Below are 15,220 nucleotides of genomic sequence, written 5' to 3'. Positions count from 1 at the left end.
TTAGACACTGTACAAGACTGAAATTCTGCTCTGACTTTCAGCATGACATTCGGTGCCTCCATTTCCACCTGCAGCATTAGAGGCTGGTGCTGATGTTCTGAACAAGTTTATGCCATAGTTTTTTCCAGCATTCAAACAAGAATCCTTGTCTATGCTGTGCTTCAACTACCTCAGCGGCACCAAGGTGTGCTTCAGCTGTAGGCTGAGCAGATGCATAATGGACAAGTAAACGTGCTTTTGGTTGTTTTCAGGGTAATTGGTGTTGTTTACTTACAAGATTGGATTTCAGTGAGCAAAATGTTCAAGTAACTATAACGGTCTTTTGTGTTCTGAATATCTGCAGCAAAAGGATTTATTACAGATTCAACTCCATTGATAATGATGGCCCTGCGGCACTGCAAGAACCTGAAGTGCCTTCTGAATCAAAGATTAAATTAAAATGTCTGCTGAGGGGAGGGAGGAGGCAGGGGAGGCATAGCTGTCTGCTGAATAGGCAGACAGAAGGGCTATTAGAAAAGCTTAATACAGAGCTATACAGCTGTGGAAGACTGTGAAAGACCATTATAGTACTGAGGCAGAGTAGGGAATGTTGAGTGTGCTCTACCTGGTCTTGCTCTTGTGGCCCAGTGTGATTCTTGTAGGGTTTGCTGAGTACACTAAAAGCTCTGTAACCCAGCACTCAGTTAACCAGAAAGGTCAAGTAACTGGCATTTCTGATATCTCCCAATACAAATCTTCAGTCTAGTACCTGGGACTAGTACATTGCCCGGCGCAACATACAACGGCATATTCTGCACTCTACTTTTATGCAAAAGAGGCAGAAGACAAGTAAGCAAGCTGAAATCAGGGATTTAATCAAAAAAGCAGCTTCCAGGGCATATCATAGGGTCATTACAGATTCAGCCCAATCTCTTACACCAATAATCGATGTTAACAATGATGACTCTGAGGCACTGCAATGTAAGTCCTGAAGTGCCTTCTGAATCAAAGATTAAATTATGTTCAGTATAGGGTTAGCTTTAAGTGTATTTTTAGTGATCTGGATGTAGAAGCCATGGACTGTCTATAGTAGTATGTAGTGTCCTAAAACAATCGACTGTATAGAAAATCAATGTATATACTTAAGTGCTTCAAGAGACCAACCACTCTGCTGTGCAGCACTATTAACTGATTGGTGACTACTTGTATGCTATTTTATACTTTATTCATTGTATTGTATTCTAATTCTTTGAAATTAGGGATTCTAGTGGTAATCTACAACTCTCAGTTAACCAGAATATTTGATTAACCAGCAGCCCCCACTTCCCCATGAATGACAGAGCTTTTACTGTACGTAGTAATATATCAATATACTCATTGATACTGTTTGTGAATGATGTTAGGAGTTGTATGATACTGAACAGTAACAGGAAGTTGGTCACACTCAGACTGGCCCATCACCAGCCAGCACATAGAAGTCAACTAATAAAGATTACTTTTTGGGGGGGAAGGGGAGGAGGGACAGAAGAATTGTATTCTATAACATAAACCAGGCTACTGCAAAGACTTAAAGGAAGCGGAACTTATGACGGGGGCAAATATCATACTTCCGGAGTGCTGTAGGAAAGTCTGTTGCAGTGGAACCCTTCCCAGAAATCTTTGGCAGAAGTCTGCAGAATATCTCAATGAAACTTTCATCAAGATCTCTACAGAGGACTCACGGGATACATTGGTGCACATACGTAAACTTCTCTGTGTGGCCTCCACTGCCTGACTCCAGAGGGGGATTGCAACAGGGCACGACTCACTGCCACAATTCCTCCTGCTGGTCACTTGAGGAATCAGCTCTTCAACCCTGGAGTGCCGCCTTTTTGGCTGGTGTCATGCCTGCTGTTACCTTTTTTCTCCACCTGTGTGTGTTAGGACTCACATCCCTCCTAGACTGTGGCACCCTTCCCTCTGGGGACTGCCCTGCTGCAGGACCCCTGCACTCTGGAGTCCTCCCCCTCAGAGAACTCCCAAGCCCCTAAGGCCACCTTGCCTCAGTGATCCTACTGCCAGTCTTCAGCTAGCCCCTGAGGCAGGGGCAAACTGCAGTCTGAAATGGCCACTCATCATGGGCAAGAGGTGTGGATCTGCTGCCTTCTGCTACCCTGGATGCCTCCCCACAGCCCCAGTAGCCTCAGGACCTGCAGCCTGGGAGCTTGTCTAGTCACAGCTTCCCAGCTCTGCCTGCCTTTCCCCAGCCCTGCTCTGTGTCAGGATGCCTCTAGCTTCCCCGGGAGCCAGGTCCCTCCTGCTCCACAGCTGGAACAAGAGTGAGTCAGAGTCTCTCCTCCCCTCCAGGAGCCTTTATTTATACTGCCCTCAGTTGGGCCCGAATTGGTTAATGTCTGCCATAGCTGGTTGCTCCGCCGTCCCAGCCCTCTCCCAGGGCTATTTTAACCCTTTTAGAACCAGTGAGGGGCAGATGCTCGGTCACAGGGATGAAAACCTGATAGGTTGTACCACTACCTCTTCTAGCACAAAATAAAAATGAGCAAACCAACAGATGTGCCCACTACTGTGAGGGTTCCATCCATGTCATTTCAAAGTAAACTGCATATCAGGCTCCCCCCGCCCTCCCATGCTCATCTATGACCTGACTGGAATTAAAAAAACAAAACAAAACAGGTACTGGCTTCTGAAATAGCTGGAGTGGGCATACTCTACACTGAGCTTGGCACCATCTTTACAGTGGAAGATCGAAAGTGGAAAGCAACTGTGATGAGTACTGGCGCTGACTGGAGGCACACTCAGTGTTCGATTTAGCGGGTCTTAATTAGACCCACTCAATTGAATGCCAGAACATGAGTCTCCAGTGCGTAAATATAGAAGTGGCATCAGGCTTCTCAAAAATATTGATGGTGCTCTTGGGGATGGTGGTGAGATGTCTTCTGAGGATGGCATTAAGGATATTAGCTTGTGTGTAATTGAATAGTCATGTAATCACATATCGGGAGCTAAATTTAAGTGAAGACATTTCTACAGCTAGGTTGATAAAGGCTGCCTTGCCTTTGATGAAATGTTAGACATATTCTGCCCATAGCGCTGGGTAAATGAGTTGTCTCAATTCTCTGTTTGCCAGAAGCTGGGAGTGGACAACAAGGAATGCATCCCTCTGATTACCTGTTCTGTTCATTCCCTCTGGGGCACTCGGCACTGGTCACTGTCAGAGAATACTGGGCTAGATGGACTTTTGGTCTAGCCCAATATGGCTGTTCTTATGTTCTCTACAACACAAAGAAAGCAAAGTAGGATTCAGCATTCTTCCCTCTTCAGTACTATAGGCCAACTTCATCCTTGATATACGACTCAGTGGATCTCAGAATTACAATAGTGATGAATTGAGCCCAAAGTTTTTATTACATAGACTTGAGTTTTGGTTGCTAACTCCCCATCACTAGTGTTGCATATTGTTATCAGTAAGACTCGCCCTTTAAGCAATGAGCTATTAATCTAGCAATGGGTTTTATCTGCAGTTTCTGTTAATGTCATCGGCTCGGTTTCCTATCAGATATTTCAAGAGTATCACTGTTTCCATAGGACAAACTGAACAGCATTCAAAGAGGCCTTATCTGCATTAGAAAAGGTTTGCTAGTATTGTTTTCTAGTTAAATCCCATTTATCCCTGACATTTTTTTTGACGGTATAATAGTTTATACCAGCTCCCCAAGCAAAATAAGCCACACCAGAAAATGTTACTAAACAAATAACAAAAAAGTCACACCCTTAACCAACAACTGGCAAAAGTTGCTAGTATAGACTGTAGGTGGGAATGTTGATATTTCTTGATGACTAGTTTATTTTTAAAAAAGTTTCAGAGGTGTAGCCATGTTAGTCTGTAACTTTAAAATGAGTAGTTCTATGGCACCTAAGCCCTGGTCTACACTAGGGAGTTAATTTGAAACAACAAGTGGACTGGTTATTTTAAAATAATGACTCCAACTTTCCACAAGGAATAACACTTACTTTGAAATAGTTATTTTAAAATAGCGGTAGTATGGAGGCTCCACTGCTGCTGTTTCAAAATAACTACTTCCCAGAGTCATTCAAAGTAATTACGCCCATGCTTCCTGGGGCTCTAAGTTGAGGTTGCACATCTACAATAACAGAGCCTGCCTCAGGCTAATTTCAAGGCTTCTGCGTAGTGCGGACACATTATTTCGATTTTGTTATTTCGGGAGTTTTTTCAAATTTAGTTATTTTGAAATAATTTCCTAGTATAGACATGCCCTTAGAGACTAAGAAAAACATATAGAATCATGAGCTTTCGTGGGTAAAAGCCACTTCACCAGAACGATAGGTATTCGTTTTTACCCAGGAACGCTCATGATTATTTATATTTTGTTAGTCTCTAAGATGCCACAGGACTATACATTATTTTACGTTTGTCACCAACTATACTATACTTTTACATTCCAGGAAGCTTTTGTCAAAAAAAAGTGTCAAAAACTTCTATACCAGGTGTTTTTAAACACTGATTAGTTAAAATGTAAAAATAAAAGGAAAACTTCCTAAATCCCACAATATTAGAACTAGAATATTTAATCTAGAGAACTATTATAATATCTGAGTACCTGAGATATCCTTCCTGACAGGTATTTTTGGCCATAATTTAAATGCAGACCACTCAGAAGGTATTAGTTAGTTCCTGCCTGTTTGACTCTCTTGTCAGTTCTGCACCTGTAAGTTTCCAAGTACTCCTTTCTGGTGTATGTTGTTAAACCTTCGATTTGGGAGAGCAGTTTCAGTTCAAGAGAGAGAGAGAGAAAGTGTGTGCGCACAGTGCCGGCAACTGACATTTTACTGAAAATTTCAAGGTATTCATGGTGCTTCCTCCCTCTTAAACGCTACCTCTGGGCTACATGTGAATGCAAGAGAATCCCAATCTCTACCCTCCTCCCCCACAACCCTATCTCCAAGCAATTTTCTAGCCCTCTTGGTTATGAAGAAAAGCTTGAAAGTGTGAGCACAAAAGACTTCAACATCTGCAGGCAAATATAGACAACTTCCGAAGTATTATTGTTAAGGGAATCTTATGATTTTGGAATGCCTGGGACTGGCAGCATCATTCTGAAACTAAGGAGACTAGTTGGACCACAGAATCCTAGAACTGGAAAGGACCTCGAGAGGTCATCGAGTCAAGTCCACTGCTCTCCTAGCAAGACCAAGCACTGTCTAGATAAACCTTGATAGATTATAGCCTCTTTGGTTGTGTCTACATTGGCAAGATTTTGCGCAAAAGCAATTGCTTTTGCGCAAAATCTTGCCATCTGTCTACACTGGCCACGAGTATTTGTGCAAGAACACTGACGTTGTAATGTACAAAATCAGTGCTTCTTGCGCAAATACTCTGATGCTCCCACTCAGGGATAAGTCCTCTTGCGCAAGCGTTCTTGTGCAAGAGGCCAGTGTAAACAGGTAACATCAATTACTTGCGCAAGAAAGCCCGATGGCTAAAATGGCCATCGGCGTTTTCTTGCGCAAGAGAGTGTCTACACTGGCACAGATGCTTTTGCGCAAAAGCAAATCTTTTGTGCAAAGGCACATTCCAATATAGACACTCTCTTGCGCAATACTTTTAACGGAAAAACACTGTTCTCAGTGTTCCCTGTCACATATTACACCCTCGCATTTAAATACCTTAGCAACCAGATTAGCATTATGAAAAACAGTGATGAAACATTAAACCAGTGTTCAAAACTGTGACTGCTGGGGGAGGGGGAGGAGGGGAAGGGAAGGGAAAGGGAAGGGGAAGGGGAAGGAGGAAGAGTTCTTCCACAAGAGGGAAATTTCCTGCTAGCCACTTGCAGTCAAAATCCATCTCCATTATGTTACCTGAGTTACATAAAGGAGAGATTTCAGGAGAGAATCTGGCCTATTTTATTAGAGTGAACCACCCTACTGATCTGTTAATTCAATGTATGCACAGAAATGAAGGGATAATAAGTGTTTCTCTGTGTGTAGTGTTTACATATTGGAGACAATAAAAATAACAAGCCAGCTGATGAACGATATAGTTGGTGCTTACTTCAAGACAAGTCAGAGGAGAATACTTTAGGGAGAACATTTCTATCTTAACCAGGATAGGAAGATTCCTAGATTCAGTGAATAATTAAATGCAGAAGGAACATCCAGTGCTTGCTTGGCTAAAGTGAGGGCAATCACTTAGGGCTTGTGAGAATATAGTGGTTCTGAAATTGTGGTCTAAAGGCCAGTGGAGGCTTAATGAGGACTTCTGGGAGGCCCTCCCATCAAAACAACAAAGAACTTGTCTGCCATCAAGCAGAGAATATTGAAGCTAGTTTGCAGCCCAATCTATAAATCTTCCAGGATTTCCAGAGGTATTTTGACCATCTGAACTCAATTAAAAAAAACCTTACAAGTAGTCCTGCACCCTACATAGCTGCTATGTTTTTGTCAGGTGTTTCTTCTCTGTAAATGGTAGTTTGTGCCAAAGAGGAATCAGCTTGCTCAAATTGATTCCCAAGGTGTTGAAATGGAGAAAATATTTTCTGGGCAATAGAACAAATCATGACTTCATGCTGAGAACAAACAGTGAAGGAGTTCACACATTTACTTCAAAGACCATCAGGCATATGAACCAGTAGGAAAGTACAGGGAGCGAAGGAGAATTTTAGTGTTCGGAGCCTGACAAATTATGAGATGGTAGAAGTAAGACAGTTTGTTGGAGATTAAGTGAAAGATCTAGCTCCCATCTGTCTGAGCCTTGGTCTGTGTGCAGTTTTTGTATCAGTATGACTATGTCAATTGGGGGGCTGATTTTTTTTATACCAGTGTAATCATACGTATTCCCTGTATGGGAATAAACTATCCCTTTATAAGCACCTTTTTACTGGTCTAACTGAATCTGCACTGGAGGAGACAGGGAGAAGGCATGAGGGAGTGGAGCTGCTTTAGCTATAGCATGATCTGAAAGGGGACACCATCCAACATTTCATGTGGCTAAAGTAAATTGCAGCATTGTGGAGGGATAGTTCGGTGGTTTGAGCACTGACTTACTAAACCCCGGGTTGTGAATTCAATCCTTGAAAAGGCCATTTAGGGATCTGGGGCAAAATCTGTCAGGGATGGTACTTGGTCCTGCTGTGAAGGCAGGGGACTAGACTCAATGACCTTTCAAGGTCCCTTCTAGTTCTAGGAGATAGGCATCTCCATTCATTTCACCCTCAGATTTGGCCTGTTCACTCTTTTGTCGATGGAGAGAGAGGAGTGGATGCACCAGATGTAATTGAGGCTACTCATGCTGGTTGCATGCAGTGTTCCCTCTATTTCTTCCTAGTCCGAACTACCATTACTCCTCATTCCACGAGGAGTAACGGTAGTTCGGACTAGGAAGCCTAGTCTGAACTACCTAGTTCGTGCCGCGTGTAGCCGCGCGGCACGGGGTTCGAACGAGCAGGGATTTAAAAATGGCGGCACCCAGTTTATGCAAATGAAGCCTGGGAAATTCAAATCCCGGGCTTCATTTGCAAGTGCGGTATGCCTACATTACCCTCCTAGTTCGAACTAAGAGGGTAGTGTAGACATACCCTAAGTTTTGTTCCCATGGGAAAATTCCCCATGAGTTTATTAATTGGTGGCTCTTACCATCTAGCCAGTCCAACAATGCTTGTAACAGGAGTATTATTGTGATAATAAAAGTTATTTCTTTTTTATTAACCTGGTATTGATTCAGTTCTATGTCCTGGGAAATCTGTCTGTGGGATCTGCAGGCCTCTGACTAGGGGATAGCAGCCACACACTGCAGTTTGTCTTTTCTCTCTCTTTTTCAAGCTCTTCGGAGAAAAGAGCATGGGGGTGCCCTGGGGTTGGTTTCAAGTGTCCACCCCTGTTTGTGGGTTCAAAAGCACTTGGTGGTGGCAGATTTTTATCCCCAAAGTCTAGGGTTTTAGGATTTTGGGGCAAGGGAGGGAAGTGTTATACCAAAGCCTGGAAAGATAAGGTTTTGGGGTTCTTTTGCAGACCCTCACTTCTGCATTCATCGTGCCAGAGTGGGGAATCAGTCTTGACAGCATCTTTCTAGAAATATGGTGCTCAGAATTGGACACAAAACTCCAGTTGAAGTTTAATCAGCGGAGAGTAGAGAGGAAGACTGACCTCTCGTGTCTTGCTCACCACACTCCCATTAAAGCATCCCAGAATGACGCTTGCTTTTTTTGCAACTGTGTCACACTGTTGACTCTCATTTAGCTTGGGTCCACAATGACTCCTAGATCTGTTTCTGTAGTACTCCTTCCTAAACAGTCACTTCCCATTTTGTTTGTATAAAATTGATTATTTCACATAGGAAGGAACACTTTGCCTTCATCCTTATTGGACTTCATCTTATGTAGCAGGGTCAATCCCACTTCTGGGCCCCAAACCTCTGTTCAGTCCACAAACTCACAGTCTAAGTGCTGCAGCATAGGTCCAGCTTGTCCTTGTCAGAGTTTGGGCCAATGCCCCTGATCAGCCTAGGCTGGGTAACCAGTCCTCCCCTAGCTACTGGCTGGGTTCCTGGTCAGAGCCCCTCACCTCCCCTGTTGTCTCTGGCAACACTGTTGTTTGCTGTATCTGCTTCTCTGATTCTTTTCTTGTCGGTTTTAGCTCCTCTCCTCCAAACTCCTCTTCCACTCTCTCTACTGCCCCCCACGCCACCATCAGGGAAGGCTTTTTAAAAGGCCCAGTGGCTGCCTGCAGTCAGATGGCCCTTAATTGATTCGTTGCAGCTGCTTCCATTCTGCACTTACTAGCCCCAGGTCAGCTGCTCCTGGTTGCCCTGAGGTAACCCTTTCTCTCTCTCTAATCTAGCCCTCTATCCTGCCTTGTCACATTATATACCTCAGACCATTTCTCCAGATCATTCTGAATTATGACCCTATCCTTCAAAGCACTTGCAACCCCTCCCAAACCGGTATCATTTGCAAACTTAAGAGTGCACTCTCTCTATTATTACCTGAATCGCTGATGAAGATATTCCACAGAAGCAGTCCCAAAACCGAGCCCTGCAGAACTCCACTTGTTATGCCCTTCCAGAATTACTGTGAACCATTGATAACCTATTGTATAACTATTCTGAGAGGAGTTATGCACCCATCTTACGGTAGTCCTATTTAATTGTATTTCTCTAGTTTATCTATAAGAACATCCAGGAGTGGCCTAAGGCCGGCTGCGGCAGCTGGTGCCCTAGGTGGAAGGCGCAATCGGCGCCCCCGCCTGCTCGGCCATCAATGGCCGTGATGTAATCATGGGGTGCCCCAGTGCCCCGTGATGTCATCGTCGGGCGCCCAGGCCGGCAGCGCCCTAGGCAACTGCCTAGTCTGCCTAGGCTCACGGGCTGCCCCTGAGAACATCATGCAAAACTATATCAAATGCTTTACTAAAGTCTAGGTATATCACATCTGCCACTTCCCTCTTATCTGCAAGGCTTGTTATCCTATCGAAGAAAGCTGTCAGGTTGGTTTGACATGATTTGTTCTTTAAAAATCCATACTGGCTGTTACTTATATCTTATCTTCCAAATGGATTCCTTAATTATTTGTGCCATTATCTTTCCTGGCACAGAAGTTAAGCTGACTAGTCCATAGTTTCCTGGGTTGCCGTTATTTCCCTTTCCATAGATGGGCACTATATTTGCCCTTTTCCAGTCTTCTGGAATCTCTCGTCTTCCATGACTTTTCAAAGATGATAGTTAATGGCTCATATCTCCTCAGTCAACTCCTTGGCTGTGTCTACACTGGGCCACTTATTCTGGAAAATCAGCCGCTTTTCCGGAATAAGCTGCGAGCTGTCTACACTGGCCCTTGAATTTCCGGAAAAGCAACGATGCTCTACTGTACAAAATCAGCCGCTATTCCGGAAAAACTATTCTGCTCCCGCTCGGGCATAAGTCCTTATTCCGGAACACTGTTCCGGAAAAGGGCCAGTGTAGACAGCCCAGTAGTCTTTTCCGGAAAAAAGCCCCGATCGCGAAAATGGCGATCGGGGCTCTTTTCCGGAAAAGCGCGTCTACATTGGCCACAGACACTTTTCCGGAAAAAGGGCTTTTCCGGAAAAGCAGCCTGCCAATGTAGATGCTCCTTTTCCGGAAAAACTGAAAACGGAATAGTATTCCGTTTTAAGCATTTCCGGAAATTCATGCCAGTGTAGACACAGTCCTTGAGTATTCTAGAATGCATTTCATCAGGCCCCAGTGACTTGAAGACTTCTAATTTGTCTAAGTAATTTTAACTTGTTTTCCTATTTCAATTTCTAAACCTACCCTATTTCACTGGCATTCACTATGTTAGGCATCCAATTGCCACCATCTTTGTTGGTGAAGACTGAGACAAAGATGTTATTAAGCACCTCTGCCATTTCCACATTTTCTGTTTTGTTTTTCTCTCCATTGAGCAAGGGACCTACTCGGTCGTTGGTCTTCCTCATTCTTCTAATATATTTGTAGAATGTTTTCTTGTTACCCTCTATGTCTCTAGCTAGACTGAACTCATTTTGTGCCTTTGCCTTTCTAATTGTGCCTCTACATACTTGTGTCATTTGTTAATAGTCATCTTTTGTACTTTGATCTAGTCTCCATATTTGTAGGAATCCTTTGCAATTATTTAAGATCTCCTGATTGAAGATGGGGGAGGGGTGTCAGTCCTCTTGTCATATTGCCTATATTTTCTATGCAATGGAATATGTGCTCTTGTGCCCTTAATAGTGTCCCTTTGAAAACTTGCCAACTGACTTCATTTCGTTTCCCATGGGACCTTAGCTATCAGCTCCCTAAGTTTACAAAAGTCTGCCTTGAAATCCATTTTCTTTATGTTGTTGTTCTCCCTTCTACAATTCTTTAGAATCACGAACTCTATTATTTCATGGTGACTTTCACCTAACCTGCCTTCCACTTTCAAATTCTCAACCCGTTCCTCCCTATTTGTTAAAATCAAATCCAGAACAGCCTCCTCCCCCCAGTAGCTTTCTCTACCTTCTGAAATAAAAAATGGTTTCCAATATGTTCCAAGAACTTGATGGATAATCTGTACCCTGCTGTGTTATTTTCCCAACAGATGTTTTTAAAAAGCCTCATTGACCTTTTCTTCCTGGTTAGGTAGTCTGTAATAGACCTCTACCATGACATCACCCTTAGCTATTATACTCCCTTTACCTTTATGCAAACACTCTCAACTCTCAATTGTCTCTTATGTCCATCTCAACCTCAGTCTAAGTGTATACATTTTTAATATACAAGACAATACCTCCTCTCTTTTTTCCCTGCCTATCCTTCAGTCATCAGCTCTTCATCCAGTTGCTGATTTCATCAAAGTCCTTGGCTAGCCAGGAGATGGTGTTATTTGTATCTGATCTGTAATAAAGCAGAGCTGGATATAATGGGAGGTATTTGTTCAGGTCAGCAACACTTCCCTTCTTTTTAATTCTCCTCTTTGTTTGTGCTCCTTAAAATAAATGAATGCGTTAAGAAAAAACAATGTGGCTTTAAAGATGCCTGCAAGGATGTTTCAAAGTTTAGCAGGACAGCCTAGTTTGCCCTGTAAGAGCCCATGCTTCGTGTTTGTAGAAAGACCTAGCCCCATGAAGGATCTGGAGGGTAAGAGGCAGCGGGAAGATGGAAGTGTCTGTGCTGGTGATAGGTTCAGCTCCATCTACTAAGTGGGCAGTGATATACTGTCTCCAAATCACCGCCAATGCAGTAAGCATCAGGCCTCTGTGACCCGTTGCAGAAAAATAAATGAGAATAGTTTTTAATTTTATAAGTGCCTTGTTCTGGCTCCAGTCCTAGATTAGCATGTAGTTTCAATCTGCATTTCTGTTGTGCACCAAGGACAAAAATCACAGAGGCACGGAATGGTGTATATTCAGGACTAAGTGAGGATTTCAATTGGTTACATCACTACAAAGGCAATTTCCCCACTCTCGGTATTCATCCCTCCTTATCAACTGCTGTAAGCCAGCCACATCCACACTGACTGAATTGGCCTCATTAATACTGGTCCTACACTAGGGATGTTAAGAGGTGGATATTTAATTAGTCAATAGGCAGCCCAGCTCAGTCCCGGCTCGCGCCAGGTGCGGGACCAAACCCTGCTACGGCTCTGCAATTGAAAATGCAGCAGGAGCCAGCGGCAGGCTGCCCAGCCTCCTACTGCCATTTAAATTGCAGAGCTGCAGTGGGGTTTGGTCCTGCACCCAGCCTGAGCCTGGACTGGCAGCAGTCCCTGTGCGCCAGGCTCCCAGCAGGGAGTTGGGACCTCCCGTGCATATGGGCTGCTGTCCCAAAGTAGCCCGTGACTGCGGGGGGGGGGGTCCCCAACTCCACACTGGGATCTCCCCTCATTCAGGGGCTGCTTCATGGCAGCATCCCCAGAGGCAGCAGCGAGGGGGGTGATAGGCAGCACCATGGAGATGGTGCCGGGGGGGAGGAAAACCAGCTTTTAAGCCAGCTCTCCACAGCACCAGCTCCTGCTTCCCTCCCCCCACTTCCTGCTTCTGATACAGAGGCAACAGGGGGAGGGGAATGCAAGTAGTTGACTCAACTACCCAATAAGCATGGGCATATCAGGTAGTAGACTACTCCCTTAGATCCCTATCCTACATATAACTTCCTTCTATACATACACCCACCCACACCCCTGCCTCTAATTTCCACTCCAATTCCTCAGATGAAGATGGTTTTACCCATGAAAACTTCTGCCCTAATAAATCTGTTAGTCTCTAAGGGCATGTTTACACTAGGAAATTATTTCGAAACAACTTAATTTGAAATAACAACTCCCAAAATAACCATTTCAAAATAGTGTCCCCACACCACAGGGAAGCATCACAATTAATCTGAGGCAGGCTCCCTTCATGTGGATGCCCCAGAAAGCACTAGGGAGTCATTTCTTTGAAAGGCTCTGGGGAGTAGTTATTTCAAAGTAGCAGCAGGGGAGTGTCTACACTACTGCTATTTCAAAATAAACATTTAAAAATAAGTGTTATTCCACATGGAAAGCAGGAGTTATTTCAAAATAACAGGCTTGGTAGTGTGGACACTCTGTTATTTCGAAATAAGGGGAATTATTTTGAAATAACCCCCTAATGTCAACCAGGGCTAAGGTGCCACAGGATATATACAGTGAATTATTTCCTTAGTACAGAAACTGTGTGTATGTTGTACATAACTAAGTTGCCAATAAATATCCACAAAACTACCCCATTATCCACATCTTAATCCCTCCTCAAAACTCTCCCAATGCCTACAAATTTGCTTAGCAATTGTTAGTCTGCTGTTGTGCTGAGATTACTGCCTTGTCTTGCTGACTAATATAATCTAAAACAAATTCTATGTCGAGGGGTGCCATTCCTCTAGGTTTAAATGGGATAGTGCTCTTTTTGGGCAGTTTGTCCCCTGGCTGGCAATGAGATAACTCTATGGCTGTGTCTAGACTGATTTTGTGGAAAAACTTGCCAGCTGTCTACACTGGCCGCTTGAATTTCCGCAAAAGCACTGACGATCTCATGTAAGATTGTCAGTGCTTTTGAGGAAATACTATGCTGCTCCCGTTTGGGCATAAGGGCATAGTCTGAGCTGTCTACACTGGCCCTTTTGCGGAAAACAAATCTGAGCTGTCTACACTGGCCTTTTTGTACAAAAGCTTTGTGCAAAAGGAACTTTTGCCTGAACGGGAGCAGAATAGTATTTCCACAAGAAGCACTGATTTCTTACAGTAGGAAGTCAGTGCTTATGCAGAAATTCAAGCGGCCAGTGTAGACAGCTGGCAAGTTTTTCCGGAAAAACTGGCCAGGCTAGACACAGCCAAATAGTAGCACTCAAATAATCATAGCTAATAAAGAAAGTTAGAGACACCACAAACCACTGTCTCCCTCCCTGGATGGTGTGATTTGGGAGGTGTCTTTCAAGGATCATGTCTCATTGGTGGTCAGAGCATAAAGAGGAAATTAGGATGTGAAAGGCCCATGGGAACTGCCAATTGACACAACAAAATGAATTCAGTTCAAAATTGCAGCCTCTGTTTTTCACTCACTGAGAAGTGCATTTGCTGTCCTTTCATCAGTATCTGACTGAGTGGCATCGGAAAAACATTTTTATAAAAATGGCAACGAGTGGCCTAGAAGGGCTGAAAGACCAGATCCTGAGCTTTTGTACATTGGTGCATTGCCACAAATCCCAGTGACACCAGCTGAGGCTCTGACCTCTATTACTTAATTCCATTTTCAAGGAAGGCCACAGTGAAAGCTGAAGCTTGGAGAGTAGCCAGCCCATTTAGTTTTTCACTTTGTGAAAAGGTCACTAGAGATCTATATTGTTTGGCAATAATTTAGCATTTCTGCTCAAAGTTCACTTCATTGAAAGAGTGCTTCAAAAGCAAGTGACTCACTCTCAGAGAGAATCCTATATTGCAGCAATAATTTCCTAGCTTTGTTTGATTGAATTATCTGACAAGATTCACAAAATCCGTCTTCAAATTGTTATTTCAGGACGGGGTTATCGATCTTCACATTCTGAAGATAAGTTAGTAACTTAAGATAACCTACTTATCTCTGAGAAATAAAAACAACTTCTGTAAATGGGTTAAGGGATTTTTAAAACTTTTGTGGAAAAAGAAAATCTGGTTTCCCTGGCTGTTGTTGGCAATACTGACAAGTTCCTCTTTATGCCGTGTATCCCAGTTTATACATTTCAGGGTCATAACAGGATTTGGTGTAAACCAATATTGCTTGATTGACTTCACTAAAGCTATATGGCTGTGTCTAGACTGGCAAGTTTTTTCTGCAAAATCACCTGCTTTTGCGGAAAAACTTGCCAGCTGTCTACAGTGGCCGCTTGAATTTCCGCAAGAACACTGACAATCTCATGTAAGAAATCAGCGCTTCTTGCGGAAATACTATGCTGCTCCCATTTGGGCAAAATTCCTTTTGCACAAAAGGGCCAGTGTAGACAGCTCAGATTTGTTTTCCGCAAAAAAGCCCCGATTGCGAAAATGGCGATTGGGGCTTTTTTGCACAAAAGCGCCTAGATTGGCATGGATGCTTTTCCGCAAAAAGTGCTTTTGCGGAAAAGTGTCCGTGCCAATCTAGATGCTCTTTTCCGCAAATGCTTTTAACGGAAAACTTTTCCGTTAAAAGCATTTGTGGAAAATCATGCCAGTCTAGATATGCCAGTCAGCTAAGGATCTGGCTACTGTTTTTAATA

General features: G+C 43.5%; 1 protein-coding gene across 3 annotated transcripts in view; it reads right to left on the bottom strand.

The window, feature by feature from the left end:
* PXDC1 (PX domain containing 1) overlaps positions 1-15,220 on the bottom strand; it is a 110,027-nt gene that overhangs the window by 11,702 nt on the left and 83,105 nt on the right. The window contains exon 6 of one of the 3 annotated variants that reach the window (XM_075921333.1): positions 3,208-3,251. The exons of the other annotated variants lie outside the window; for them this stretch is intronic. Within the exon in view, the coding sequence (XP_075777448.1) occupies positions 3,223-3,251 (29 nt within the window). The 3' untranslated portion in view covers positions 3,208-3,222. Of the gene's footprint in view, positions 1-3,207; positions 3,252-15,220 lie in introns of those variants that run through there. 3 annotated transcript variants of the gene reach the window in all.

Source organism: Pelodiscus sinensis, chromosome 2, assembly GCF_049634645.1.
Source record: "Pelodiscus sinensis isolate JC-2024 chromosome 2, ASM4963464v1, whole genome shotgun sequence".
Taxonomy (NCBI): Eukaryota; Metazoa; Chordata; order Testudines; family Trionychidae; genus Pelodiscus; species Pelodiscus sinensis.
This window is presented reverse-complemented; position numbering and strand designations above follow the sequence as displayed.